General features: G+C 53.3%; 2 protein-coding genes across 6 annotated transcripts in view; one reads left to right on the top strand and one right to left on the bottom strand.

The window, feature by feature from the left end:
* Window positions 1-4,268, top strand: part of LOC137441649 (SMC5-SMC6 complex localization factor protein 2-like) — a 33,234-nt gene extending 28,966 nt beyond the window's left edge. Inside the window, exons 7-9 of the mRNA XM_068139267.1 lie at window positions 3,701-3,810; window positions 3,894-4,090; window positions 4,158-4,268. Coding sequence (XP_067995368.1) covers window positions 3,701-3,810; window positions 3,894-4,090; window positions 4,158-4,268 — 418 coding nt within the window. The remainder of the gene's footprint in view (window positions 1-3,700; window positions 3,811-3,893; window positions 4,091-4,157) is intronic.
* A 9,135-nt stretch (window positions 4,269-13,403) lies between these two features.
* Window positions 13,404-27,677, bottom strand: POLL (DNA polymerase lambda). Of its 5 annotated transcripts, none has more exons than XM_068139496.1 (9): window positions 27,600-27,677; window positions 26,035-26,175; window positions 25,467-25,761; window positions 24,032-24,200; window positions 20,762-21,085; window positions 19,976-20,149; window positions 17,934-18,062; window positions 15,770-15,938; window positions 13,404-15,390 (listed from the first exon to the last, which is right to left on the bottom strand). In XM_068139496.1, the coding sequence occupies exons 2-9, from the start codon at window positions 26,147-26,149 to the stop codon at window positions 15,026-15,028; spliced, it is 1,740 nt and encodes a 579-aa protein (XP_067995597.1). In that variant the 5' UTR covers window positions 26,150-26,175; window positions 27,600-27,677; the 3' UTR covers window positions 13,404-15,025. The 5 variants fall into 5 exon arrangements, with proteins under 5 accessions (XP_067995597.1, XP_067995599.1, XP_067995596.1 ...); XM_068139498.1 differs by lacking the exon at window positions 27,600-27,677 and adding an exon at window positions 27,196-27,587; XM_068139495.1 differs by lacking the exon at window positions 27,600-27,677 and adding an exon at window positions 27,320-27,392.
* Window positions 27,678-27,713: the final 36 nt, after the last annotated feature.

The following is a 27,713-nucleotide window of genomic DNA, read 5'->3' on the forward strand; positions in this document are numbered from 1 at the left end:
TCTCTCTCTCTCTTTCTCTCTTTCTCTTTCTTTCTCCCTTTCTCTCTTTCTCTCTTTCTCTCTCTTCTCTCTTCTTCTTTCTCTCTTTCTCTTTCTTTCTCCCCTTTCTTTCTCTTTCTCCCTTTCTCCCTTTCTCCCTTTCTTTCTTTCTTTCTTTCTTTCTTTCTTTCTTTCTTTCTTTCTTTCTTTCTTTCTTTCTTTCTTTCTTTCTTTCTTTCTTTCTTTCTTTCTTTCTTTCTTTCTTTCTTTCTTTCTTTCTTTCTTTCTCTCTTTCTCTTTCTTTCTTCCTTCCTTTCTTTCTTTCCTTTCTTTCTCTCTTTCTTTTCTTTCTTTCCTTTCTTTCTCTCTTTCTTTGTTTCTTTCCTTTCTTTCTCTCTTTCTTCTCCCTTCCTTCCTTCCTTCCGTCCTTCCTTCCTTCCTTCCTTCCTTCCCTGCCTGCCTGCCTGCCTGCCTGCCTGCCTTCTGCCTTTCTTTCTTCCTTTCTTTCCTTTCTTTCTGTTGTTTTGGTTTGGTTTTTTTAAGCCTAAAATATTTCCTTAGTATCAGCCCAAATCCCTCAACATCTTGGGGATAAAAAGGATAGATGATGAACAACTTAAGGGCATATTTGGAGGGGGGAAATAGTGTTTGTTAACCTATAGGAAAAGACAGTTAATAATTCTGTATTAAACCTGGCAGGGCCATGGGCAGTCCTCTACAGGAGCAGGTCTCTGGAGAAGTGCAGGGTGCCAGAGCTGGTCCAGGTGTGGGTGTTTAGCATCAAGAGTGGCCAAGGCGAGTTTGCCCAACATTGGGGTGGCCAAGGCAAGGGTGCCCAGCTGAGGGTGCACACCAGCAGATGGCACTCCCAGAATTTATGGCTACAGCAAGCTGCCTCTCAGAGAGCAGTCATGTAGGAGATGTCCTATTATATGGGCAGTTGACTTTAATAGTCATTGTGTGCTTAAAGCACAGCAAAACAACAGTGGGGAGAAAAAAAAAAAGAGAGAGAGAGAGAGAGAGAGAGAAGAAGGAAAAAAAATCCCCACTCCACTTGGATGGCCCTTTTCCCCCCAGCCCTGCTAGTCTATTTGTACAGTAAATTAAAAATATGAATCACTTCTCTCTACTGCCTCCCCAAACACTCATCCTGTCAGGCTCTGTGTTGTCTTCATTTGTATTACCTTAATTTAATGTTAATTATGTTCTTCATTTACAAAGAACAAGCATTTACACTCCCTGTCTTGGGATTTTCCACACACGGGGTCCCCACGGACTGGGAGGAGAGCAGGAGCAGCCGCGGCAGCGGCGGCGGCAGGGCGAGGGAGGGGGCTGTTAGCACGGCCATGGGAATGGGGGGGAGCAGGGAGGCCACCCCCCCAAAACTGGTAATGATGAGTGCTATTGCCTTTCGATTTATGAAACCCCACTGCCGCCTCGGCTCCCATCTCCCCTAATAAATCCTTTTTAAAAGGTCCTTGCCCAATGGAGGGCAGTGATTTATGGCAGGGAGCCGGGGTGGAGGGAGGGTTCGGTGGCAGGGTCCGCTGCCAGCAGGGCTCGGGACCCAGACAAGTATGTCACGGGGCTGGGAGCCCAGCCGCTGCCAGGCAGCCCTGAGGAAATCTCCCAGATGTCTGCAGACCTGTCGGATGCACGTCCCGTGGTGATGAGAGAATCCGTAACCACAGTGTGAGGAAGGACCACAAAGCCCTGGATCCATGCCTCAGTTTCCCCACCAGCACCCAGGGATATTTATCCACTCCCATCTCTCCCCATCCTAGAAACCCCTCATTTGGGTGACAGCCCCAAGCACTGGCCAGGGAGCCAAACTTGTGGGTGCACTAATAGGAATGACTTGAGGCTGGGGGTTGGGGGGGGTGAGGATGTGTCCATGTGAACACAGGTGAAGGGCTCAGGTCTCTTAAAACAAGCCACATCTTCCCACAAGCCTGAACCTCCCATGTACAGAGCCTGTGTTTTGAACAAGGAAAGATGGAAAAGAAACAAATAAAGAAAAGCAATGAAATCAAGCACCAGGAAAGAGCCTTCCTAGGACATGGGATGCATGTGGCAGCCTTCACAGCCTGCCCCTGTCTTTCCCCTGGGATGGTGGATGAGGGGGTTTGTGCTCCCTGTACAGCCACATCCTCAGACCTCACGCTCCCCCTTCGAAGCTAAGGAGGGTTTGAGTTACCAACACCTACCTGAGTGCTGCATGCTGCCTGGCATGGCCCTGTCCCTTTGCTTCATGTCCAGCCACAGGTCAAGAACATCAGAGACTTCCCCCAGGAGACCTGCAGATTGGATCTGGGCAGAGGAAGAAGCATCTTGATCCCCATTTCTGAGTACCCTGGCCCAGCTGCATCAGAACTCCTCAAGTCACTTTTTGATGTGCAAACAGGGGTTGTCCCAGGACTTTGCAGGACCTGGGAGGACAGTGGGTAGAGCTGGCACCCAGTCCAAAACCCTCCCAGCACCCCAAAAGTTAACTTAAAAAAAATAAATAAAAAGGAAAAAGGACCTCAAACCTTCCTGCTCTGTATGACCTCAGGAACCCCAGAAAAGCACAGCAAACAGATTTCCCCCACCATGAACACCCAGGGTGCCACACACCCTCCACTGCCTGCACTCCTCATCATCACCACTGCCTGTTTCCATAGCAACAGCCAAATATTATGGGGTGAGTATCAGAGCCCCCTTGTCATGGAGTTGGCCTCAGGGCCTGGAGCAGGTCTCCTCACTGGCTGTTCATGTCAGAGGTCATAGATCTGACCCCCTGCCAGACTTCTGCTGCCCACATGCCTGGCTTGCAGCTGCCGGGCCCGATCCCAAAGCTCAGTTTGTGGGGTGCTCAGTGCCCCCCTTGCCTTGACTCCACAGCCCACCCCACTCCTGCCCTTCAAGTGACAGAGCAACCCCACTGCAGAGTCACCTTCTCCCCGTCTTGTCCTGCTGCCGTGTAGCACTAGGGCCACTCACTCAGTGACACGGGCGGCTCGAATGCCTCCCGTGGGACAAACCATGCCCTCACGGTGGGGCGACCATCCCTGCCATCTTCTGCTGCCCGTGCCTGTGCCCTCCCCGCACGCTCCCCCACGCTCTCCCTTATTAACAATGACCTTTCCTCCGCGCTCGCTGCCGATTCCCCAGTCCCAAATATCTTTTAAATGGGTTTCAGGAGCTGATGGGCGCTCCGTTAAAAGGCCACCGAATCGCGGCCGCACCGCCCCCCCCCGTCCTCCCGGCGCCGCAGCCCTCCCCGTCCCCACGCAGCAGAGGAGCCACTCGCACTAACATTGTAATTAATGACAACAGCTTTTTTCCTTTGGTTGGCTTTGCCTTTTTTGTTTCCCTTTTTTTCCCCCTTTTTTTTTCCCCCTTCCCCCCCTTTCTTTTTTTTTTTTTTCCCCTTTTTTTTCTTTCTTTTTGTTTTCTTTTTTTTTCCCCCTTTCTTTTTTTTTTTCTTTTTAACAACTTTCCCCCCCCCCCCTTTCTTTCCTTCTTTCCCCCCCATTTTTCCTTCCCTTTTTTTCTCTTCTTTTTCTTTCTTTTTTTTTTTTTTTTTTTTTTTCCTCTCTCTCTCTCTCTCCTCCTTTTTCCTCCCCTCATAAGCACTTTAATGTGTGTTCGCAGCCCGGCTGATCCCCACAGCCATGGAAATATTAGGTTGACGGATGTGGTCTGTCGCCAGTGCTCCCTCAACGGGTCTGCCTGTCAGCTCGCCGATGATGACATTAACACGGGAAGAAAGTGATGACAAATGCCCGTTATCAGGGAACGAGGCCTGTGACAAATCGCACGGCGCCTCGCGAGCAGCCCCATTACGCTGTAATAAAAAAAGATGGATGGCTCAGCGCACCGGGGCCCCGCGCTAATGCGATTTCGCCTGGTCTCTCCGGGTTCTAATTAAGGCAGAAAACCAGAGAAGGAACGGGAGGCTCCGCTGCCCGCACCCCACACGCACACCCCCGGCGAAACGCCCTGCGGCGATGGGTGCTCGCCCTCGGGGATGATGGACTCCAGCTGCCCTGGTGCCCCAGGCCCTTGGAAGAGGGGTTTGGTGGGGATGGGGACAGAGAAGGAGGCGCAGATGTCTGAGGGACTTGCGGTAGAGGTGGGGGCTAGTGGCGGGGGGGGACCTCTTAGGCAGTGCTTGCCTGTCCCGCCTCTGCCAGATAGGCTCAAGGCTCCTCCACCCAGGGCAAAGGGAGGAGGGGGGGGACATGGCCACCGTCAAGCACGTCACTCGCAGACAAATGTCACCTCCACCATCTGCTGCAGCATGAGAAATGGAGGGGGGTGGGGTGGGGAGCGCTGCGTGGCAGAGAGGGACCAGGATAGTATCACCCCGGGAGAAGGTTCAGCCGCTGTGGAGCCGGGACACCAACACCGGCCACCAGGTCCTGCGGAGACAGAGGTGGTGGTCATCGGGGTGGGGGCAGGGGGAGTGTGGGAGGTGAGGGAGTGGGGGCTGAAGGGCGCGTTAGGGGTGTCTAAGATACTCGTGGGAAGCAAGGACTTGCTTTGGGCTGGGACTAGGGGAAGGCAGCTGAAGGGAGGGGCAGAACTCTCACCTCGGGGGACACGGCCATCAGGAGCACACCGATGGCTGTGACTTTGGTGGCAAGGAGACCGCCACAGCTGCTAGCGAGGGTGGGAGAGGTCCGCATCCAACACCTGCTGTGGAGGAGGGGCTGTGAGACTCCGTGCGGGATGCGCAGTGAGGATGAGGACGGCATGGCCCCAGGACCAGGTGCCGGACTGTGCACGAAGGACCACGCAGCTCCCTGCTGATACCCACCCATTGCAGCCAGGGGTCCTAACACCCTCCCAGCTCCCTGCAGAGCCCACCCCCCCTCCCAGTGCTCCTGCAAGGAGGTAGGTCCAGTCCCCGTTGCTACCCCTGCCCACGCTACATCCCTGTCCCCCCAGGTCGTGAGAGAGGAGCGGGTGCACTGCCATCAGGCTTCCTCTGTGTGGTTGGATCCAGCCCTGCTGGCACCTTGCAGGCATGATGAAGCCACATTGCTGGGACTTTTCCATCTTCTCTTTATGAGGGAAACTCCAGGAAGCCCCCAGCCCTTCTCAGACCTGGTAGCAAGGTGATGCCGAGGGGCTGCTGCCCCTGCACCCACTCTGCATCCTGCAGTACAGTGTCCCACGGGGCTCCTGCAGGTCACAGCTGGATCCAGAGTGTGTTACCTACCTTGTGCCAGGCAGTCTGTAGGCTCAGGCTTTCCATTTCTTTTGTTTTGTGACATCCATCCCCACAACAGCAGGCAGGACACAGCAAGGCATGGGGAGTGGGTGGTACAGGGACATGCCAGGGGAGAATGTCATTGTCCTTGGGTGATGGAGAAAGAGGCTTGGCTGCAAGCCCTGCCTTGCTTGTGCTCTGCACCATCCTGCTCTGCCCATGCTTTTGAAAGAACTTTTTCTTCTCAGTGAAGAACTGGGTTTATTCAGGGGAGATCTGTGAATGAGCCCTGTCATGTCCTGAGAGATTTACTGGTCATTTTAAGGGAGGGTTTAAAGCTTACAGGTATTTACAGCTCCCTGTGCCCCTTCCACCTGCCCAGGTCTTCAAAGGGGGATTGACAGACTTGAAATAATGCTGGAGGAAAAGTGATAATTTGGGGCAATTGCTGGACCCTGAGTGGCAGATGTTTTCAGTGGGAGCATCTCAGCTCTGTAGGAAAAACTCTTAATCAGAAGCTGAACTCCCCTACCTTTTACATCCCAGATCGAAGTTTAGGCCTCTCCAGAGTAAGATCTGAGAAACTTCCTCCAACAGCTTCTTCAGGAAGAAGCTCAGCCTCTGAAAGCTGCTCTTCCCAAGTCAGATGCCAAGATAAGCGCAGAGGCCATGGAAATTATATCAAACAACTCACCCCTGCTGAGAACAAGCTGGGAATGTGCAGAGCTCCTGCTTCTGCAGCAGGTTCAGACCAGAAGGCAAGCTTCCCCAGCTGGGCTGAGATCTGGGTGCTGCACCTGGACCTGTCAGTGGCCAACACTCAAGGATGGTGCAAGCCACTAGTTGCTATTGCCTGAATCCAGCTTAGCCCTGAGAAGAACTCTAAAAAAAAATAGCAAAGAATACTCACCCCCTTGGTGCTGCAAAATGACCTGCAGTGGGGTCATGTGGAGCAGTCAACAACCCTGCTGGGATTGGAGGGTTTGCTTGCAAGGATGCCAGCTTTCACTGCAGCCTTGCAAATTCAGTACTCCTAGGTTGAGAAATGGGAAGAAGAAATGTGTGTTAAGAGTTGGGAAAACCCAGAAGTGTTAGTCTGGACACCAGCAGAGCCCTCGGTTTGCAAATAGCAGCAGGAAGCTTGGTGGGACCGTGACAGACCCGTTGCGCCTGCAGGCTGGCCAGGCAGTGCCAGGACAGGATACAGAGCTCTGTGTGTCTGGCTGAGGGAATAGCAGCCAGCATACCCCAGCCCATGGCAATATAGCCCACTGAAAAAGAGTCCTTCCCACCCCAGGCAGGCAGGCAAATACTGCTTACCTCTGGCAAAGTCCTGATGTCTCACACAGATATGGTTGGCTACCTTCTCATCCTTCCCCAGCGGAGAGCAAAGGCAGGATGTCAGCAAGGCTGCACCACATGTGCAGCATCAACCTGAAATTTGGGCAAGACCAGTGGCATTTAACTCCAGAAAACAGCAGTACCAATATTTGCCAAAAACCTGGCAGGTATGATCTTAAGGGAGAGGTTTGTTCAGACATCTCATGAGGATACAGTTTTCATCCCAGGGACCATGTCAGGACCCATGCTCTGCCTGGGATCATCTGTGCCACCCTGTGGGTGAGCTCCCCCAACAAACCAGTGCATGCTGTGTGGAAAATACACTGTAGAGAGAGCTCCTCCTGGTAAAACAAAGCCAAATCAGGAGGACTAGGAGTTTGAGCAAGTATAGACCTCCCTCAGTGCAACCAAGGGATGGGGGGAGCTCTCTAAGCAACAGGACCATTATCAGGTGTGTTCCCAGTTTCCCTTCCACTGTCTGGGCAAAGCTGGGCTCCTGCTAGGGCAGAACAATCCTGGCTCAGGGCACACTGATGACTTTAGCCATAGCTGTGTCACCCCTGGGGACACTCAGGTCCTGCCCAAGCACAGGACAGTGAGCGTTGCACACTGTGCTGAGCAAATGTTCCTGTAGCACTTCAGGAGTCAGAACTCTTCGGCTCTTATCATTTGAAAAAATGATCTCCCTTGATGATGAACAGCTTGGAGCTCTTGGTCTGTGGCAAGGAGCAGGGACAGGTGGTTTTTATACCATCCCTAAGGGCTCCCATGACCCACGCAGACCACCTAGACTGGCAGGTCAGTATGGCATTATCCCAGAGACAGGAAGCATCTGCCTAGAGGCTATGCAAACATCAAGGCATACAGCTGTGCTGAGGTCCCACCTCAGCACTTGCTGCTGGCAGAGATTGGGGTGAGGGTGATGGAGCTGTCCTCAAAGCTCAGTTCCTTAGTCTGGCTGTGTTGCTGGGCTGGTTCTCTAGACCAGCTGGGAAAAGGCTGAGTGACACAAGGGCCATGTGTAGTGGGGCAGGGTCTCTGGGACCTGAAAGAATATCTGTCCCATGCTGGGGAGGGGAGGAGATTTCTGCAATATAGGACTCACAGATCAAGTGGGAAGTGGGAGCAGCAGACTGAGGTGGGTGCTTCAGGCCACCAACTATGGCTTTGCACTCTGCTGTACCTGTGCCAGGTCCTTCTGGTCCTTCATCCCAGCGAATCTTGGAGAGGAGCTAGGGTCAGATACTTGGTGCCTTCCCTGGCTTTGCTATTAATGTTCATGAAACCATCAGCCCCCCCCCCCCCCCCAACAAGAAACCATCACTCCAGGCTTGATACTGCTGACACAAGACCCACTGTGGTGTAAAGAGGAGCATGTGGTCAGGAATAGTCTTCAGGAGCAGGGTAAAGGGACAGGGTAGAGGAAGATAAGCTAGGAGCTAAGTCTGCTCCAGCCCTGCTGTCCCTGCCTCTGGATACTGATGCCATTGCAACCAGGAGCCTGAGCAGCCCCCACTGTGCTGCACCCCCACCTCAGAGGTTCTCTACCAGCTACTTCACTTTTGCTGTAGCTCTGCTGACCTGCCATTAGTTATAATGCCTGAGCCAAAGTAGAAGGTCAGCACAGGCTGGCCCAGACATAAATCAGCTCCCTATGGGTAAGGAGATGGGGGGACAGCAGTGACAGGCACCCAACACGTGCTGCAGGACTCCCCCACCACCCCTGGCATGCTGCCCAGCAATGGAGGCCTTATGCCCCTCTATCACATCCAACCAGGCTTTATGAGGACCCTGCTGTCCCTCCAGGAGGTCCTCAGGCTGGTGGGAAGCACTGTGCTATCTATACCAGTCAGTTATGTGGAGAGGGAACAAGGGACACAGTGGGGTCCAGCCAGAGAGAAGTACCATGCTCCCCACCCAGAATGGAGCAGGAGGGTTGAGCTCCTAAAAGCCTAGCAAGGGGACAGAGGAGCAGCTCAAGAGGTGTCCACATCCGAGCTGGGCAGCTGTTGGGGTGGTTGTATCCATAGCCGGGCTGGAGGGGTAGCAGCGCGGGGCTGGGGGACAGCCTGCAGGCTGGGGCTCCCTCTCGCTGCCCTGCTGCTGGGAGGTGGGTGGAGGTGAGTGTCTCCTCGCCCACGGAGCTGGCTGAGCTGCCCAGCCCAGAGGACCCCAGCACAGGCCCGGGTTGCCTGCAGCCTGCCCATTGCTGCCCATACCCAGTCCTCCAGCTCCCTCTGCTGCCTGCGAGGACGGCGGCCGCCCGAGCCCACCGCATCGGGGCTGGGCCGGCTTGATGCAGTTTCTCAGCTGCCCGGCGTCCCCTGCAAGGTCTTCTCCCAGGAGCGACAGGTCGGCTGCACCAGCATCTCACCCTCGGCACCCCCCTCTGCTGCCCCGGAGCAGGGGTGCGGGCCGGGGGTGCTCCTGACACTCTGCGGGGAACAGGGCACACGCAGCCCTGAGCAGCCCCAGTGCAGCTGGGTGGTCCTGCGAGGGCTGGCTGGCGGCTGCAGACTTCAAGATTGGGCAAACCAAGGAGAGAGCTCAGCCTCCATGCTAGACAGGGAGAGTCCAGGCAGGGCGTGCAGCTCTGAAGCTCAGGCATTTGCAAGCCTCTCCTTCCAGCTGAGGCGATTTTTTCTCTCGGGGTAGACACGTGTGTCCACGCAGGCAGGCTGTGAGTGTCAAGAGCTGCAGAGCAGTCGGTCTATTTCTTCTTAAAACTTGACATAAGCCGGTAAATTATCCCCAAGTAAGGCATTTACCATGGGAAGGGACACGTCGGCGCTGCCGCCGGAGCAAGCTTCCCATTCCCCGCCGTGACGGGAGCCTGAGTTATGGCCCTGCTGGAGAGACAGCAGGTTTGTCAATGCCTCTGCTCTGCTGCTTTCCAGCCTGATCAGAGCCCATTGATCACCGGGGCAGGGGTAAAGCCAGGAAAGAGAAGGCGGCGCAGGAAAGGCAGAGCTGTGCCGGGAGCTGGGCACACACATGGACGCTGTATTCCAAGATCTCTGTGTCCTTTCCCCTCTGGGACATCTCTGATCTGAGAACACAGCCTTGATTTTTCACTCCTCAAACAAGCTGTTTTGGCTGCACTGGAACAGCAATGGTTAAAGGATTTGAGTTGGGACCTCATGGCACTACAAAGGAAGGTCCTTGTGCAGGGGTGGCACAAGCAGGGAGCCTTATGGCTTTCAGTGTGAGACAAGGCTGGAGTGGGGGGCGAGGAGGAGGCTTTTATTTGGCCACCTCTCACAGCCACTACATGCTACCAAAGCTCCTCAGAACTGGGATGCTGTTTGCACCTCACAAAAACCAGACCCCGCCTAAAGAGCCTCAGACAATGCAAGATGGAGGGAAACTGAGGCCCAGAATGGCAGTGAAGCAAGTGGGGCCATCCACCTTCTCCCTGATCCATGCACAGAGTTGAGCTGCTTCACACAAAGGTTAGAGGTGGCCAAGGGGCAGTGTCAAATCAGGGCACTCCACTCATGAGGCCTCACCTGCAAGTCAGGAGCAGGCTGTTTCCCGTTGAAAAGGCAGGGAAACTGAGGCAGGGAGGGCTGATGGGACTTGAAGCAGGGGAAGGTGTCAGTGTCCTAGCTGCACCGTCACTGCTAGGCCACAGGGAGAGCCACCTGTCTACCAAGAACAAAGCCTTTGTGCAGATCACCTTCATGGCACAAGGGTCAGCATCCCAGAACATGGCGAGGAGGACAACGCTGGGGGGCCCAAGAATGCACTGTCTCCAGGCTCTGGTCCTCCAGGTACAGTTCATGCTGACCACCAGTCCCTGCCCTGGCATCCACCATGGGACATGGCACAGTATCCCACCACATGCAGATGCCCCTTTCCCATTAGGGCAGCATTGCCATCACCCAGGTGGATCTTCCTGCAGCCAGAGAGCAGCAGTGCTGGAAACAGAGACTGTGTGTGATACTGAAAATTGATTCCAGGACCTGGTGCATCCCCTGCTGCGCCTCTTGCTCCTGCTGCCCACCATCTGTCCAAGCAGTGCTCTCCCTCTGCACCCTCTGTCCCCCAAAGATGCCCTGCAGGATGCTCTGCCCCTAACCGGGCAGCCCTCAGCCGCACCCCGGCACCCTTTCCCTCATGCCCCACACCTTGCCAACGGCACCAAGGCCCTCCACAGCGCTTGGTGAATTAATGTGATGGGAACAGCAGGGACCACGCTCTGCATTTAGCGAACTTCTGAGAACTTCCGAGCTCATCTTCATAATTTGCCTCATCAGTTGGAGGGCAGAGCGGAACCAGCAGAGCCGGCGGAGCGCGGGCGGCGGGAGCGGCCCTGCACGTGAGAAGCCACTCTGTTCCCTGTCCTTATTTAATTTTATTGCACAGATCCATCTCTGCCCGCCCCCTCCCTGCCTAGCCCTCGCTTTCCCTGCTGGGTTCACCTAATCATGATAAATTCATACTCATTTCCCTCCCTGCTCGGGCTGGGGGAGCAGCTCCCTTACATTCGCCCCAGCCATGCTGCCATTAGCAAATATTTACTCATGAATACAAAGCACCGGTGCTAGGAGACAAACCAACCCCCCCCTGCTGCACCCCTCTTCCTCCCAGCCCTGGCACCTTCCCACCCCTGCACAAGGACAAGCATGACAGCTAAAGATGGGTATGGAGCACGGTGGGAAGAGCTGCCTAACGCGGCACAGGCTTTTTCTTCTTTATATCCCAGGGGGTGGAGAGACACTTGATAGGTGGACAGGATCTGGCTGTGCCCCCAGTCTGGACCCACCTTAGAGATGCAGGAATTGGCTCTGTGGTTGGAGCTCAGCACCAGTTCCCTGAGTTTTCACTCGGTCTCTAAGTGCTGCTGCATTTGGGTTTTTAATTTTCAGGATGATCAGATTCACAGCCAGGGAGGGCAGGAAGGTGGAGGGGGAGGGCACCAGGGTGGGGAATAGCCAAAGCCCCTTCCTGGGAAGCAGAAGCCAGGCAACACCTCATTAGAAATGGCTAAACCCATCCTTGCACCCATCCCGGGGGGGTCAGCACCCGCCTCTTCCCAGGCACCTCAGGAGCACCATCCCTTGTACCTTCTTCACGAGGGTGTCATCCCAGAAGAGGAAGGTGTGCTGGGCTAAGACGGTGGCCAGGTCTTGCCCTGCTGCAAGGGTAAAAGAGGAGTCTGGGAGGAGCATGCAGCCTCAGAGGATGCCAGGCTGGAGGTAACCCCTGGCTTGGTTCTACAAGCAACTGGGAGGATGGAGGGCAGGATTATGGTCACAAGGAGAAGAGTCTGTGGGACAGCTTTGTCCTTTCCATCCAGGACATGACAGACTGCCCAGCCCAGGGCTGATTCACAGTGGGGCAGCACAGTCCAGGACCCACCTTGTGTTTCTCTCCTTGCACCAGGATGAGAAGCAGGAGCCTTCAGCATCCAGAAGTGTCCCTGACTCGAGCTGCTCTGTATGATCTCTTTGTGATGCTCCTGCCCCCAGAGGAGACGGTATCCCTTTGTCCTTGGCCCACCTGGCTATAGCTGGCCACAGGAGGGCCCTCTGACCCCTCCAAAGCCCCTGGGCAGGGATTCCTGGTGCAGAAGGGGACATCAGGCCCTTCCTCAGAGCAGGGGACTGGCAGGACATCTCCCCCAGCAGCCTCCACATGACATACACGTCTTAGGGCCACCTTCTCTCACCATTTCCCAAGGAGCTGGCTCAACAGTGCTGCTCCTGAGCAGCCCTGGCCTCATACATCTCCATGTCCAGCCTGCCCCCCAGCAAAAGTAGCACAAACAGCAGGGCCAGAGCTTTGATGTGCTGCTGCAGCACCCACTTGGCACCAGGGTGTGAACTATGTCCATGGAGAAGGGGGTGACAAAGGGGAAGAGGCTGGGAGCCAGCAGTACCACACCTCCCCCACTTTAAGTGATACCTCCAGTGTGGCCCTGGTGAGAGGTGCAGACTCAGCCCTGCAAGGACAGCTCATCCATGGCATCAAGAGCTGGCAAACCTGTGTTCATCCAGGCACCAAGGTGAGCATAACCCTGCTTCCTGCCCTAGCCCAGAGCTGCCAACCATAAGGGTCTATGACAAATCCTCCAGGACCACCCCAGCAGCACTGAAGGGATGGGGAATCCCCATTCTACCACCTTTGGGGGCAGGACTATCCCCAGCCCTGAACAAGGCCAGCAAGGATCCCTAACTCCAAGGATGGAGCTCATCTCCTCTGGGGCTGGTCCCTGGGTGCATTGCCCTTCTGGGGAGAGAGTGCTTCTCCCAGACCTCCCAAGGCCTGGTCTGGGATGGATGTCCTTTGCTCCTGGATAACCCAGCCCAGCCCTTGCTGGCTTTTCCCCAGCCTCTGTCCATCTCAGCAGCCCCTGCCCCTCTCCAGCTTGTGTCTCCCTTTTGAGCCAATACCTCTTGCTGCTCTTTCATGTGCTCCCTTGGCTTTCAGCTGTTCAGATTCCCCTTGGACAACCAAAGTTTTTCCATGCTCAGGAGACTGAGCTGTGTTCCAGGCACAGGAGACAGAGCAGCAGCCAACTCCTGTATACCCTCTTTGAAATATGGAAAAGCTGACAGCAATCCCTTCCTGACTCCACACATGAAGCAAGAGCTCAGCCCAAAGCTCAGAAATTGCTCCTTTCAGCATGGCCAGTCCCAGCTCAGCCACGTGGGCAGCTGGATTTCAGGACAGAGCCAGGTCCTGCTCTGCCATGAGAGGATGGTGGTGGCCAGCAACTCCCTGCTGTGAGACGCAGCAGCGATCCAACAGCGTCCATGCTACCTTCTGCCTGCCTGTACTGCAAACAGGGAGGCAGCACAGGAGGGGCTCCCAGTCAGAGGGAAGAACTCCAGGAGGTACAGGGCAGGGAGCAAAAAGACAAGAGACACAAAAGAAATAAAAGAGAAAAAGGATTTATTATACTTCAAAGTTTCAAAGCATCAAGACATGCCAGAAGACATTCATTTCCATTAGGTGCTCAGCAGGAAGGCTGGGCTGATAAATGACACTGATGGGGTGAAGGCCTCCCCAGCACACACCTCAGCACCACTACTGGTGCCCAGCAACCACAGCTGACACTGCAGCAAGAAACTGTGCAAACCACCAGGGTTAATGCCCTTGTGCCTGCCCTGGCAGCAAAGACACAGCTTGTCACCACACCTGACAAACACATGGCAGAGTGCAGAGCCAGACTGGCTAGGTCCCCCAAAGACAAGGGAGCAGAGGCCCAGCCCAGGCCCAGAAAGTGGCTAGAAGGAGGCCCAGAGGCCTGGCACAGAACTACTCACCATGGCATTCCCAGCAGTTGACGCTGCAGAGCAGCACCTCTGCCAGCAGGACCCACTGCAATACCCCTAACAGAGACAGAGCACTGCAAGTCTCTGAGAAATCCATTTCCACAACTCAAAAGAGAGTTGAGGTTTCCTGAGAAATAAAATTCACTCCCATGGAACTGACTGGGCCAGCCACAACTATACTTAAATACACATTCTATGGCCAGACTAGGTGATTCCATGGCTCTCACACACACAATTGAATAGTTCTAATTTAGATGAGGCAAAACCATCTTCTTGTGTTTCTCTTCCTCCAGGCCCTCTCTGCACAAACACAGCCCTGCAGCATTACACTCAGTGCCATTACTGCCATTACATCCAAACCCTTCCTAAGCACAGCTCCCTGAGCTATGATGTCTGCCCCTCTCCTGCACAGAGAGGAGAGGAAGCCCTTGGGTCCAGGCCAGGAACTTCACAGCTCTACACTGGAGGATCCTTAGCACATGACCAGCTGAGAGTGAGCTGGCCCAGCACACTGAGTCCCTGGGTCTCCTTCAGGGCTTACCTGGCACCAGGGGAAGCTGGATAGCAGTCACAGCAGCCCAGCACTGTGCAGTAAGACACACCAGAGGACACAGGTCAGCGCAGATGGAGAAAGAACATAGCAGCATACAGGGACCCTTCATAAATCCAGCAGTAGCAGCTGCCAACAGTAGTGAGACTGCTCCAGGGCAAAGCCATACCCCAGCTGCCTTCACATGTAGCTCAGGACAGATTTTGGGGTGCCTGCGCTCAGACACAGAGGAAGATGCACTTCACTTCCCCTGTTCCCAAGCAGTGGGAAGGGCTGGATCACAAGGCTCTGAAGCTTCCCAAGCGAGAGCAGGGCCAGGGTAGCTGCAGGGCCAGGGTAGCTGCAGGGCCAGGGTAGCTGCAGGGCCAGGGTAGCTGCAGGGCCAGGGTAGCTGCAGGGCCAGGGTAGCTGCAGGGCCAGGGTAGCTGCAGGGCCAGGGTAGCTGCAGGGCCAGGGTAGCTGCAGGGCCAGGGTAGCTGCAGGGCAGCCTGTGGCAGCACTTCCATGGTGGTTCCAGCCCACGGCCTCTGCTCACACGGCTCTACCAGCAGCAGGGCCTTGCGCTTGCAGTAAGCCCCAGTTTGCTGGGACCTAGTCTGTAGTGACCAGCGAGCAGCACTGGGGGAATCAGCAGCACGGCAGCGGGCCCAGGGTGCTGGGTGACAGCCTGGGTCACCAGTCCCGTTCCGAGGGCTCCCGGTAGGGCAGCCCCAGCTGAAGGAAGACGTCTCTCTCGGTGGGAGTGGGCAGCGTGCGGCCAGACGCCACCTTGACGCCCCCAGGGCCTCGCACCACGGCGGTGCTGAGGGCGTGCTCCGAGAGGCTCATGGCCTTGGTCTTGGCCAGGGCCCGCATGGAGCGGTTGAAGTGAGCCGAGCCGGTGAAGTAGAGCAGGGCACAGGCGAACTCGCTGTAGGGCACCACGATGATGTCCAGCCGGCGGTGGCGCTGCGCCGGCCCCGGCAGGCGGCACACCCCCAGGTACTTCTTCTGAGCGCCGTTGTCCTCCTGACTCACCAGGTCGTCCGTAAGGAAGCCTGGGGAGAGAGCACAGGCAGGAGCTGAGCGGCAGAGACTTGAAGCTCCCACTCTAACTCCCTGCTGCCCTGAGAGCAGCTGAGGTACCTCATCACAAAGTGTTGTGGGACCACAGGGACGACCCAGCCTTGGTCCCAACAGCCTCACACAGACAGGAGAAGCCACGACGTGCTGCAGCAATGTTCCCTCCTTAACAAAGGAGGGAACAGGGCACAGGGCCAGAAGCAGGGACAGTACTCTTAAGGACCTACAAGGTGTCCTGTCCTTGGGAAAAGTAACCACCTGCCTTTCAAGGGATGACCTTCTCCTCACTGCCTCCTCAGCCTGGCCACACTAAGAGCAGCTTTGAGCACCATGTGCTGGCCCCTGTTTTCTTACCACTTCTGTGAAGGCTGTCAAGCAGCTTGCTGAACACTCCACGGTGGGACTGCCCATCAGGGTGAGTGACCAGCACATCCACATCTCCACAGGTGGGCTTCCCCCGACGGTAGGACCCACAGGCCACACACACGAGTCCAGGCTTCACAGCCAGTGCAGCTTGTCTGACCTCCAAGAAGAGAAAGAGAGATGAGAAGTCAGGGACCAGTCTCTTCATGCCCTTTCCATCAAGGTGGCAAAGGATCTTGTGCCTGCCTTGCAGCCTGTCCTGCATCTTCAGGGCCTCCATACAGAGCAGACACTTGGCAGGCATGGCAAACTGCCCCACCAAGGAGGCTGGCCCTGCTGTCAGAAGCCATATGAGCAGGGGTGGCCTCCACCCAGTCCTACAAGTGGCTAGCACGCTTCCAAACAATAGAATGATCTACCAAGGTACTACCATCAGCTCTTGGGGGTACTGTACTGGAGCTGTGTTAGGATGAGCAGGATGATGCAGCAATCCTGAGGAGGTAAAGTATGGCAACCACCTCTGTCTTCTGAGATGTTTTTCAGCTGTGCTGTGGGCCAGTAGGGCAAAGCTCACTAGCTCTGCACACAATCAGTTCCACACAAGATGGTCACAAGTGCAGAAACAGAGATGGGCTCATGGAGAATCTCTCCAGCAGGACCCAAGACAACAGAAAATCTCTAAGTGTCCTTTGGAGTCCGCTCCTGCCAGAAGCTCTGCCTTCACAGGAGAGCTGGGCTTCCTGACCCAACAAAACCACAAATGCCCTAGCATTTTAGGCCAAACAGATGCCAACATGCTGCTGCCAGCTATCAGACACACATAATCAGAACTTCCTGTAATGCAGCCACGATCTCTAGGCTGGACCCCAGCTCCTGTTTTGTGCAGACAGTGCTAATTCTGATGACTTCATTCATTAAATGCTTAAGAAAGGCTCCCAAATCCTTGGACAGGAGTGAAGTATTCTTGGTCTGGTTGTGCCAATCACCCTGCTGGCAGCAAATAATTAGGGGCTCAGCAATTCCCAGTGATGAGACCATCACAGAGGCTGGGGTTCAGAAAGGCAGTGTCCATGCCCACAGCTCTTTGTCCCTCTCGGGGATCATCCTTCATTAGCAAGAGATAAACTCATTAACCTTTGCCCCAGAGGTGCTCCAAGAAGCCACAAGCCTTTCTCATGCGGAGCATGGCCTCCTCTGGTGTCCTTGCCCCCTTTCTGGCTTTAAATGAAGATTTCTAGAAAACTCTCAGCCCCACCTGAGAGTCTAAAAGCTCCTCAGATCTCACTGTGACAGGCAACATAGGCAGTGACTAATCCCTCATTCTCTCTCCTGGGCCTGGATCAGAGGTGTGTGCCTGTGTATGGAGGGCAGTGCAGTAATCCCATCAAGATAACAAAAGACCCATCCCCAAGAGCCAGTTCCTCGACCCAGCCTGCCTGGGAAAGGGACCACTCACCACCAAAATGGCTAATCCTGCACACAGGACTGACACCCCAGCAGGAGTCTGGCAGGGCTGTATTCTTTGTGGCCAGGCCCTGTGGCCGAGTGACAGGGTCATGCTGGCTGCTGCTTCCATGGTGATCAGAGAGCACAGGGCTAGCAATGGCAGTGTGTCCCCCAAGCTCTTTGCTCACATTAGGGTACACTGGCTTAGCACCCCATGATCCTGGAGTGGAGTGGCATGCTAAAGCAAGCAGCACCCATCCACAACCTGGATCCCCTCTGCTTCCAGGAAGGATGTGTATGCTCTGTCCTCCCCCTGACAAGCAGATCACAGGGTGCTCACAGGGTCCTTTGGAGAAGCAGCAGTAGGGAGACAGCTCAGGGGCCTCAACTGAAAGCAGACATCTTAGAGAAGATGAGAGACAGCAAAGAGGAGCTTTGAACCTCCTCATCCCACCATGCCACATGCAGCCTTTTTCAAAGCAGTGGGTAGAACTGTCACCTGTGAGTACCCTCCTCCTCGACAAGCACTCAAACTGAACACCCCTGCAGGGCAAAGCAGGTGCCTTGTGTGCCCACGCCCAGAGAGAGTCCCCCAGGCACAGCCCCTGAAGAGCTCAGCTGCAACAGCGGGGGACAATTCCACAGCATGCACTCTCCTGGCAGCTCCCAGCAGGTGCTGCACCCTGAGGGCCAGGGCTGAGCTACTCACAGTCTGCTCTATCTGTGCAGCTTCCTCCCGAGGCATGCGCTCCAGGAAGTCCTCGTAGTGCCTCAGCCCCACCGCCTGCTGGCTGGTGAGCGCCGCCCTGCTGCGGATGTCATCCAGCGTCCGGAAGCCCTGGGTCACAGCACGTCAGGACATGCAGACATCTGCCAAAGCTTTGCTCTTCAAATGCTTCCAGCCCCGATTTACAGAATCACAGAACTGTCAGGCTTGGAAGGGACCTCAAGGATCGTCTAGTTCCAACCTCCCTGCCATGGGCAGGGACACTTGCCACTAGATCAGGGTGCCACTAGATCAGATTTAGGGAGGTTATACTTAACCTGTTTCAAGTCCAGGACAGTCAGAGCTTCTGAGATCCCACACAGAGGTCACTTAGGACCTAGTTCCTAAAAGTAGGGATTTAGGCAATCCCACTAACCACACACCTCTGTGATCTCTACCCTACAATGACTTTAAATCTTAACTAGAGATCACTTAGGGCCTGGTTCCTACAAGAAGGGATTGAGGCAATCCCACCAACCACACACCTCTGTGATCTCTACTTTACAATGACTCTGAATCTTAACTAAACCTGACAGAAGGCTTCTATTCACAGAATAATTAAGGTTGGAAAAGACCTCTAAAGATCACTGAGTCCAACTGCAACTCAGCTACCATGACCACTAAACCATATCCCAAAGTGCCACATCTACAGCTCCTGGAACACCTCCAAGGATGGCAACTCCACCACCTGCTCCCTGGGCAGCCTGTTTCAATGCCTCACCACTCTTTCAGTAAAGAATTTTTTCCTAATATCCAATCTAAATCTCCCCTGGCACAACTTCAGCCCATTTCCTCTCATCCTATTGCTAGTTACTTGGGAGAAGAGACCAACACCAGCCTCACTACAACCTCCCTTCAGGTAGTTATGGAGTGCAGTAAGATTTCCCCTTAGACTTTATCCTCTCCAGAATAAACAACCCCAGTTCCCTCAGCTGCTCCTCACCCAACATGCCCTCCAAACCCCCCACCAACCTCACTGCTCTTCTCTGGACACCCTCCAGGACCTCAAGCTGTGGTCTCACCAGGGCTGATTATAGGGGCACAATCACTTCCCTACTCCTGCTGGACACACTGTTCACACTATCTTTAAGGAAACAAAGTAATGCAGGTAAAGGAACAAACCCAGAATATCCCAGTGGGGGAAAGCCTACAGCATGAGCACCACCATATTTTTAAGACAGCAAAGAATCCAGACACAGAGAAAACACTACAGGAAACCAGGCTTCACTGGCTCTGTGCTCAGGAGACAAACTGCTGGTGGGCTGGGTTGCTCCTGTTGGTACAAATACTTCAACCTCATTTGACGAGGTGGATGGCTGCTCTAACAGCTACAGAAGCCAGATGGCCCAGCAGACCAGCAACTGGATGAGAAGCTTTCAAGACCAAGATGTCCTGGTTCCAGACTGGCTTCTTGGCAGCATCACTGCCATGAACAACATGAGATGAACTCCAAGCAGTGATGCTAATGGAAGGTGTGGCATGTTCCCCATTCCTCCTATTATACATCTTTGCCCTCTAACCCCACTCAAACTCAAATCTCAGCCAAGGGTGCTCCATTCTCCTCAAACACACCCACGATGGGACCCAGCCTATTAGCTCCTCCCATAAAACCAGATTCAAATCCCATCCACTGACACAGGAAATTAGGAACTATTTGTGACAGTAGAACCACAGAACTGTTAGGGTTGGAATGGACCTCAAGGATCATCTAGTTCCAACCCCCCTGCCATGGGCAGGGACACCTCACACTACAGCAGGCTGCTCAGAGCCACATCCAGCCTGGCCTTAAAAACCTCCAGGGATGGGGCTGCTACCACCTCCCTGGGCAACCTGTGCCAGTGTCTCAGCATCCTCATGGTGAAGAAGTTCTTCCTAACATCCAATCTGAATCTACCCGCTTCTATTTTTTTTCCCCATTAACTCTCCTAAATGCAGCATCAGTCTTCAAACCAGAATCTGAGAACTCTTGTGCCAGGTAAACTTACCTGCTGGTACCACATCTGAGCTGTCTTGACCCCTGCTCCCCAGATGTTGGAGAAGAGCTCCAGCACAGGCACGCTCTCGCTGATGTGATCCAGCTTGCGCAGGTGTCCGCTCTCCAGGATCTCCAGGATCTTCTCTGCCATCCGTTTCCCAATGCCTGGGATTTTACAGGCCTCCTAGCGAGAAACCACAGTCACTACTGGAAAAGTGAAGATCACAGACAAGCTGGAGAGCTGCTGCCCACTCAAGAGCCTAGTTAGCCTTTCGATCAGTGACTGGTTAAGCGGCAGGACTAGCTCTGCCTGACGGCGTCCTCTCTAGCTCAGGCTTACATAGGCTGCATCAATTCAATGCCAAGTGGAAAAGGATAAGCACAGAGAGCAGAACTGAAACACCAACACACTGGGTGGCTGGACTGTCACAGTCAGTAAGGCTCAGATCCAGTTAGTTTTATAGCTTATCTCAAATGGTGCCAGTTGCTGACATTTAAGATGAAGGTGAAAATGTCCCTGCATGTGCCCAGGGAAGGCATTTATCTCAACTGCTCAGATCTGGCCCTAAAAGGCCCAGACTCCACTTTTTTGCTGTCCTGAAAACATTCCAAGCGGTCAGAGAATCCCAGCTTGCACTTGCTACCCCATTTCCATCAAAGTCACCAGGCAGGAAAGAATTCCCAAGGCCTGAAGTTAAGCTATTCCATGCACAGAAAGAGGCAGAGATCTGGCTCATAATGGAGCTCAGATACTGGGGGTATTTCCCTGCTACACCACCCTGGGAAGGTGTTTTACCTGATAGGAGGTGACTGGTTTGTGGTAGCTCTTCAGAGCATTGATGGCTTTGGAGTAACCCAGAGCTCTCCATTTGTCCCCCTGGACAGAGTAGGCCTTAGCCAGCACTTCCAGCTTCTCTGTGATGCACTGGTTGTAATTCATCTTCTTGCTGTTGGAGGACTGGGCACAAACCCACTTGCTGACAGGCTGGGCCACTGTGGAAGAGCTGTCACTGGTCTCTGATGATGATTTCACAGGGTAGCAGCCAGAAATCAATGCTTCCAGATCTCCCTGGGTGACACTAGCATCTTCTCCTTCACTGTCTTCACCATCAGAGTCTCTCTTTAGGGAGAGGTAGAAAAGCAGCCATGTGAGAATAAGTGCATACTTCACATATGTCCCCTTGGCACAGGCTGTTCCTGAGAGTAGGAAGTCAGAGCATAAACTAAGCTCCAGGGCATGCAGTGTACAAACTGCCATCTCCAGAAGTGGCTGGTTATGTGCACACCACAGCTCTTCACACCTCAAGCTACACCTGCATCCCTTGAAGCTATGTACACATTTCACAAAGCACAGGAGACTAGAGACTGCTGTCCACCTGTGATCCAAGCACACATGCACCTCCTACAGCCAAGCCCCTGAGACACTGGTTAAATGAGCAACTGCTGCCTGCAGCGTGGTGCGACAATGCTGAAACCCCTGGCTGGGGGAGGTCCTGATTTCCAACTCCCACTGGGAAACCCTTCCCTGCTCTGGTGGCTGCATTTCTTACATTGAGACTCTGCACCTTCCACCTCACGATGCAGATGACAGGAGATAGGCACTGATCTGTGTTACAGACACAAAATCTTAACAGAGTAGTAAATTACAATCCCCTCGTTTTCCCCATGGCTATCTGCAAGAGAAAAGGAGGAGGAAGGAACGACACAAAGGACTCCACATTCCTCAGTGACAGAAGAAAGAACCAATGTATACATTTGCTGATACCCTTAGCATTAGGATGCCTCCGTGTAGACTTAAGAAACAATGAGCCTTGGCTTCAGGTAATGAACAAAAGGGGATAGAAGTGGGAAGCCACAGAGGAGCTCTGTAGGCTGCTTTGTTCATTGGGGTCCCCCTCTCTCCTGATGTATAAACACAGGAGTCCGTGAAGATGCAAGAGCTTCTGTCCTCTGCAAGTAAGCCTGAGTGGCACAGGGCTTTTGGGGATCTGGTTCAGCAACTACATGTGGCACACAAATCCTGTTAGGAGTTTCTGCAGAGTGTCAGCATAACTAAGTCAGAGCCACATCCTCACAACCTTTGGTTCTGCTGGCCAAGGAGGTTTGGAGACAGTTCCAGCAAGATACAGAGCTGAAGTCTTCAGGCAGAAGAGTCAGATCGTTGCCCTTTTGCAATCTTGTTTTGTAACTCTTAAAACTGGGTCAGACTGAGGATCTGATAGACTAAAGTGGTTTTATTTGTCCTGAGCCCTTTGAAACACAACTCCCCTAAGGCACTGTTCCCTCTAAGAGCAGCAAAGCCTCAGAGTGTTCAGATCAGTTAGCAAGCCCCTTAAAAGCATTTGAAGAGCATGTTATCCAACCACTACACAAACAGCTCTGCAGCTCAAGCATGCAATTCCCAGCCTCTTGGCCAGCACTGGCACACAGGTGAACAGCACACAAAGCCCTGACTCTCTATGCTTCACCAAAGCAACTGATAGACTCTTTACAACCATGCATACAAAACCAACTAGTCCCATTAGCTTCTAAGATACTCTAGTGTCCTAGGGCAGCTGACTTGAGGTGGGGGAGACTGAGATGCACATGGTTTGTCTGGAGCACAGCACAGGAGCCAGCACAGCAGCAGAAGTCCAGTAGCTGAGACCAAACACCACCTGAAAGGGAGGCAGGCAGCTTTGGGTAACAGCCCAGGGTTCAGCCAGTGAATAACTGGTAAAGGCTGCCTTGCACAAAACTACTGCTCCCAGATGCCAGCCATGCAGTGCCTGCTGCAGTCTGATTGGTAACAGTTTCCTCACAGGAGTTTACACTCAAATGCAGAACTCCAAGAGCCACCCCTGTTCAGTATCAAACACTGGTCTACTTGCCATGTCCTAGAGAACAAACACCCACTTGAGCTAGAGCAGAGGCTATTTCTAAGTTGAGGCTTCACCTTTACTGTTGTAGCTGGGTCTCAAAATTTGGTACTGTCTTTAAAGCATATCCCATGGGTTCTCCTTTTCTCCTCAAGCTCACACAGTCCTAAGCTTGGGACAAGGGATTTTACTGAAGCATCAACAAATACTGGGTTTGTGCACAGCATAACAGGAAATATGATTGCTGGAGGGCATTTAGAAGAAAAACAAGGCACTAAGGCTTCAGACTCCAGCATGTCTGAGCCTCTAAAGGAAAAGTGAGCAGAAAGCAGGACAGGTACCACAGGAGCCATAAGAGTACCAAAGATCCCTTCTCCTGTTAAGCATGAGGTTTGTTAATAACAACTGCCACTATTTCAGTTACAAGGAGCAGCAAAGATGGGGTAATAGCAAAGGTGATGCAGTTAAGCAGCAGACAGCTCTGCCTATAGCACACTGGATTGTAAGTCTGGGGAGAAAGGATTTCACCCCACCTTACACATTACCAGCATCACAAGGCAGCTGCTGCTCTAAGAGGTATGGGGTAACTCTGCCACAGATAGGTTTGAATGATGCCAATGCCCCAAAAGAATTCAGCAAACTTAAGCAAAAGTAGAGAGAAAGAAAAGAAACCTATCAGCAGGTCAGAGAAGCTGACTCACAGCAGAGGCCATTAATAAGCAAACAGAGATATTTTGAGTACACCACCACAATTGTTCAAGTGGCAACCTGATCCACTGCATGTGTCTAAACAGGGTGCTTGCCAAGGAGTGGGGAATGGGTCAGGACAGCCCAGGCAGGAACACAGGATGAAATATCAGACAGCTTCCTGATATTCTCAGCCAGGGAATATTCCTCAAAAGGATGCAGGGGAAATATGATCACCAGAGTGAGCCCTGGCTTGATCAGAGCATGAACACTGCTTCAGCTAGAATTCCGGCTTCAGCTGGAAATTTAGGGGGTGTTGTTTCTACTTTAACACTTACAGAGACAAAGAGAAGCAGCACCCACATTCACAGCCTGAGACTGTCAGCACCAGCCCACTGAAACAAACACCTTCCCTTTGCCCAAAAAATCTGGCACTGTATCCCTGCAGGGATGCTGTTATCCAGGAAAAGCAGCATGCAGGACCTGCTCTCTCAGAGAAGCGCCTGGACAGGTAGCCTCACCTCAGCCAGCTGCTGCAGTCCAAGGGTGCCCAGGTCTTGCTGCAAAGTATCCCCAACCTGTGCTTCAGTATTTGGTTTTGCTGCTCCTTCATCTGCTGAGGGCTGGATCTCTTCACTGCCCAGGACCTGCTGCTGTTGCTCTTTCTGTACTTCTCCCTCCTCCAAGTACCTGCCATGGATCAGAAGCCTTAGTATAGAAGGAAAACTTTTCAGTTCCCCAATTTCCACAGAGCTCACTAATCTGGGACTTCTGGTCCTTTATTCCTCACTCTCAGGCTGTTTCTTCAAAACCATGCCAAAATATTTTGATCCTAACTTGAGGCTGCCTGCTGCTCCTCTCCTTATTTCCTCTTGTACCTAGCTGGCAATTCTCTCTCTACTTTCCATCTGCAATAAGGAAAAAAAAAACAACCAGCATTTAATCCTCAGCATTTTTAAAACAAATCTCTGTATTATTACTGATGGATGCCCCTTCCAACCCAGTTGATCCCATGATTACTGGTTGATAGTAGGCTGAACATGAGCCAGCAGTGTGCCCAGGTGGCCAAGAAGGCCAATGGCATCCTGGCCTGTATCAGGAACAGTGTGGCCAGCAGGAGGAGGGAAGTCATTGTGCCCCTGTACTGGTTAGGCCACACCTTGAGTCCTGTGTCCAGTTCTGGGCCCCTCAGTTTAGGAAGGAGGTTGACTTGCTGGAATGCGTTCAGAGAAGGGCAACAAAGTTGGTGAGGGGTTTGGAACACAAGCCCTATGAGGAGAGGCTGAGGGAGCTGGGGTTGCTTAGCCTGGAGAAGAGGAGGCTCAGGGGAGGCCTTATTGCTGTCTACAACTACCTGAAGGGAGATTGTAGACAGGGGGAGGTAGGTCTCTTCTCTCAGGCAACCAGCACCAGAACAAGAGGACACAGTCTCAAGCTGCACCAGGGGAGGTTTAGGCTGGGTATTAAGAAGAAGTTCTTCATAGAAAGAGAGATTGGTCATTGGAATGGGCTGCCCAGGGAGGTGGTGGAGTCACCATCACCTGAGGTGTTTAGGAAGAGACTGGATGGGGTGCTTGGTGCCATGGTTTAGTTGATTACATGGTGTTGGATGATAGGTTGGACTCCATGATCTCAAAGGTCTTTTCCAACCTGGTTAATTCAATTCTGTTCTCTTCCATTCTATTCTCTTCCATTCTGAAAAAGTGCCTTTAGCACCTGTAGCAAATGACAGGACTCCTCTAGGCCCTATTCCATGTTTTGCTACCCCACAGAGTGGCAATTGGTCACAAAGTCACTAAAATTCACAGCCTGTATGGGGAAAAGAGACTTTGAGTCATGCCCAGAGGAAACACAAGGAGCTGCAGTTCCAGCTTTTGATCGGGGTTAATATTTTAGTGCTTTTCAGTTTAGGACAGGAGCACTGTAAGGAGCAATGATAGCATGGCACTTGCCTACCTGCGAGGGATAAAGACACCATAGCCAGCAGTACTCAGCAGCTTCTGATCTCTGATGCAAGCACTTAGCCACGAGGCCTTCACCAGCTGCAGCCCTGGAGGTATCTTGGTTAATCTGAGTAGCCGCAAGGCTCGATCGCAGTCCATATCCTCAGCCACGACGACGTGTGTCACCTCTGAGGACAGCTGGGTGTGTACAGCACCCCCATTCTGGGCAATTTGCTCATGAAAGATCTTGGCCCTGGCTTGGCCAATGCCAGCTTGCAACACATAGGCAGTGACGGGTTTCAGCCACCCTGGGGAAGAAAACACAGGGGCAGGAGATCAGTGCCAAGCGAAACAGCCTCCCCAGCCCATCAGGCTATGTATCTCACATAGCACTTGATGGTACCAACAGTAGCTGGCTGTCTTTGTGGTCACCATCTGGACACACCAAAGCAGCCTGGCCATGGCTTCTACAAAAACCACAACTTGAGGCCAGACTTTCCAGCCTTTGGGGAAATGGCACTTCCTGTTAACAAGCTAGGGTAGAAGTATTACATTTCATGTCACGGCTATCCAGGACTTACCCTCAGATATCTCTGTGCCTTCCTCTTTTGGGATCTTTGGAGGGATGATTTGCCCCGAGTCACCCCTCACCTTCTTCCTTTTGGGAAAGGCTTTGACAATCCCTTGTGGCTCCATTGGCTTTGTGTGAATTTCAGCTGCAACTGCCAAATACCAGAGAGAAAGAGCAAATTTAATGAGAACAGTGTTACCCAATCACAACAACTTAAGATTCACTCATTTTGCTCATTGACTTCATTGGTTTGGGTTTTTCTGTTGTTACCTCCCCAAAAGGCTTGCCTTAAGGGAGGCACCTGGAAACAAGAATTTCAGCCCACAATGTCAAAAAAGTAATTAAAGCTAGAAAACACCAAAAAGCCACTTGAGAAGACCTTGCTTGAGTGTCTTAGAAACTGCTGAACCAGGGCCCTTGTAATAGAAAGTATTCAACTACTTCAACATGTTGGAGTTCCTTCAAGCCCAGCCAACAGAAGCAACTTCATTTTCCTATGGAGAAGGAAACACTTCTGCCAGGGCTGAAATGCAGTCACCAACAAGAAGAGGTAAAGCAGCTGATCAGTACCAAATGTTTCATACAGCCACAGGAGAAAAAGCTCCAATCCAGTCTCAGCAAATTAGTAAAGAGTAACAGTTACAACTGTAGCTTTACCACCACAGACCATGCAATGGTGAACTTAGGATCTTTATCTACCAGCCTAGGCTACCAGAAAGTTCTGTATTCTGTTGCTCAACAAAACCCTGAACAACCATACATTTATTCCAGAAGCTCCTTCCACCTGGCTGCAGCATTAAGTCAATGCCAACTTGGTTTCCTTTCTGTGCAGCACTTCATGTTTTGCTTAGAGTTTTCCCACACAGAAGCCAGCACGAGCCTGGAAGAGCTCAGAACAGTCCCACCTGGCCATGTCTTCCCCCATGGCCTCCTCCTCATCCGTGCATTAAACACAGTCCTCTGGAAGACCAACCCGGAGCTGGACTCAAATCTTTGTTTCTGCTAGGCAGAGTTCAGATTTGGGGAAGAAGAAACTCTGCTATAGGTTCTACAACTCAGATTCACAGAGACGTTTTTCATTATACTTTGACCCACAGCCCCGAAAAAAACCCAGCACAACCCACTCTGAAAACAGCAACACTATTACACAAAGCAAAGAACTCCCACCGACCGGGTATCAGCCCGGCCCAAACTTCTCGACGCCTACGTCCTACTTCAGGACTTGGAAGAGTGTTTTTCCAGGTCGCATTGCACCCAAGCCACACCAAAGCACGGTCCCCAGGTACCAAGCTTGCCTCGTCAGCATCCTCAGCGCCACCAGCCCGCCTCTCCCCAGGACAACCGGGACCCAAAACCTCGGGGGCGGGAAACAATTCCCCGAAATCGGGCGGCCGGGACCAAGAGCGGGGTGTGGAGAGGCCGAGGGCCAAGGCAGGAGGGCGGGAACCGCCGGGCCCCGGCCTGAGGAGCGGGGAGCGGAGCGGGCCGGGCCTCCCCGCACCAGCGGAGAAGCGGACGAAGGTGCCCGCGACCCCCGCGCCAAGGTGAGGAGGAGGAGCACACACGAACACCCACCCCACAAGCCCAGGCGGGCGCGAGCGCCGGCGCGGAGCCCGGCCGCGGGGCCTCGCTGACGTGCGGGCCGGGGAACGCTTCCGGGTGCCGGCCGGAAGTGTCGCGTGTTGCCGC

The sequence above is a fragment of the Melanerpes formicivorus genome, unplaced genomic scaffold (genome assembly GCF_026170545.1).
Source record: "Melanerpes formicivorus ecotype bairdi unplaced genomic scaffold, bMelFor1.0.p_v2 SCAF_6, whole genome shotgun sequence".
NCBI classification, from domain to species: domain Eukaryota; kingdom Metazoa; phylum Chordata; class Aves; order Piciformes; family Picidae; genus Melanerpes; species Melanerpes formicivorus.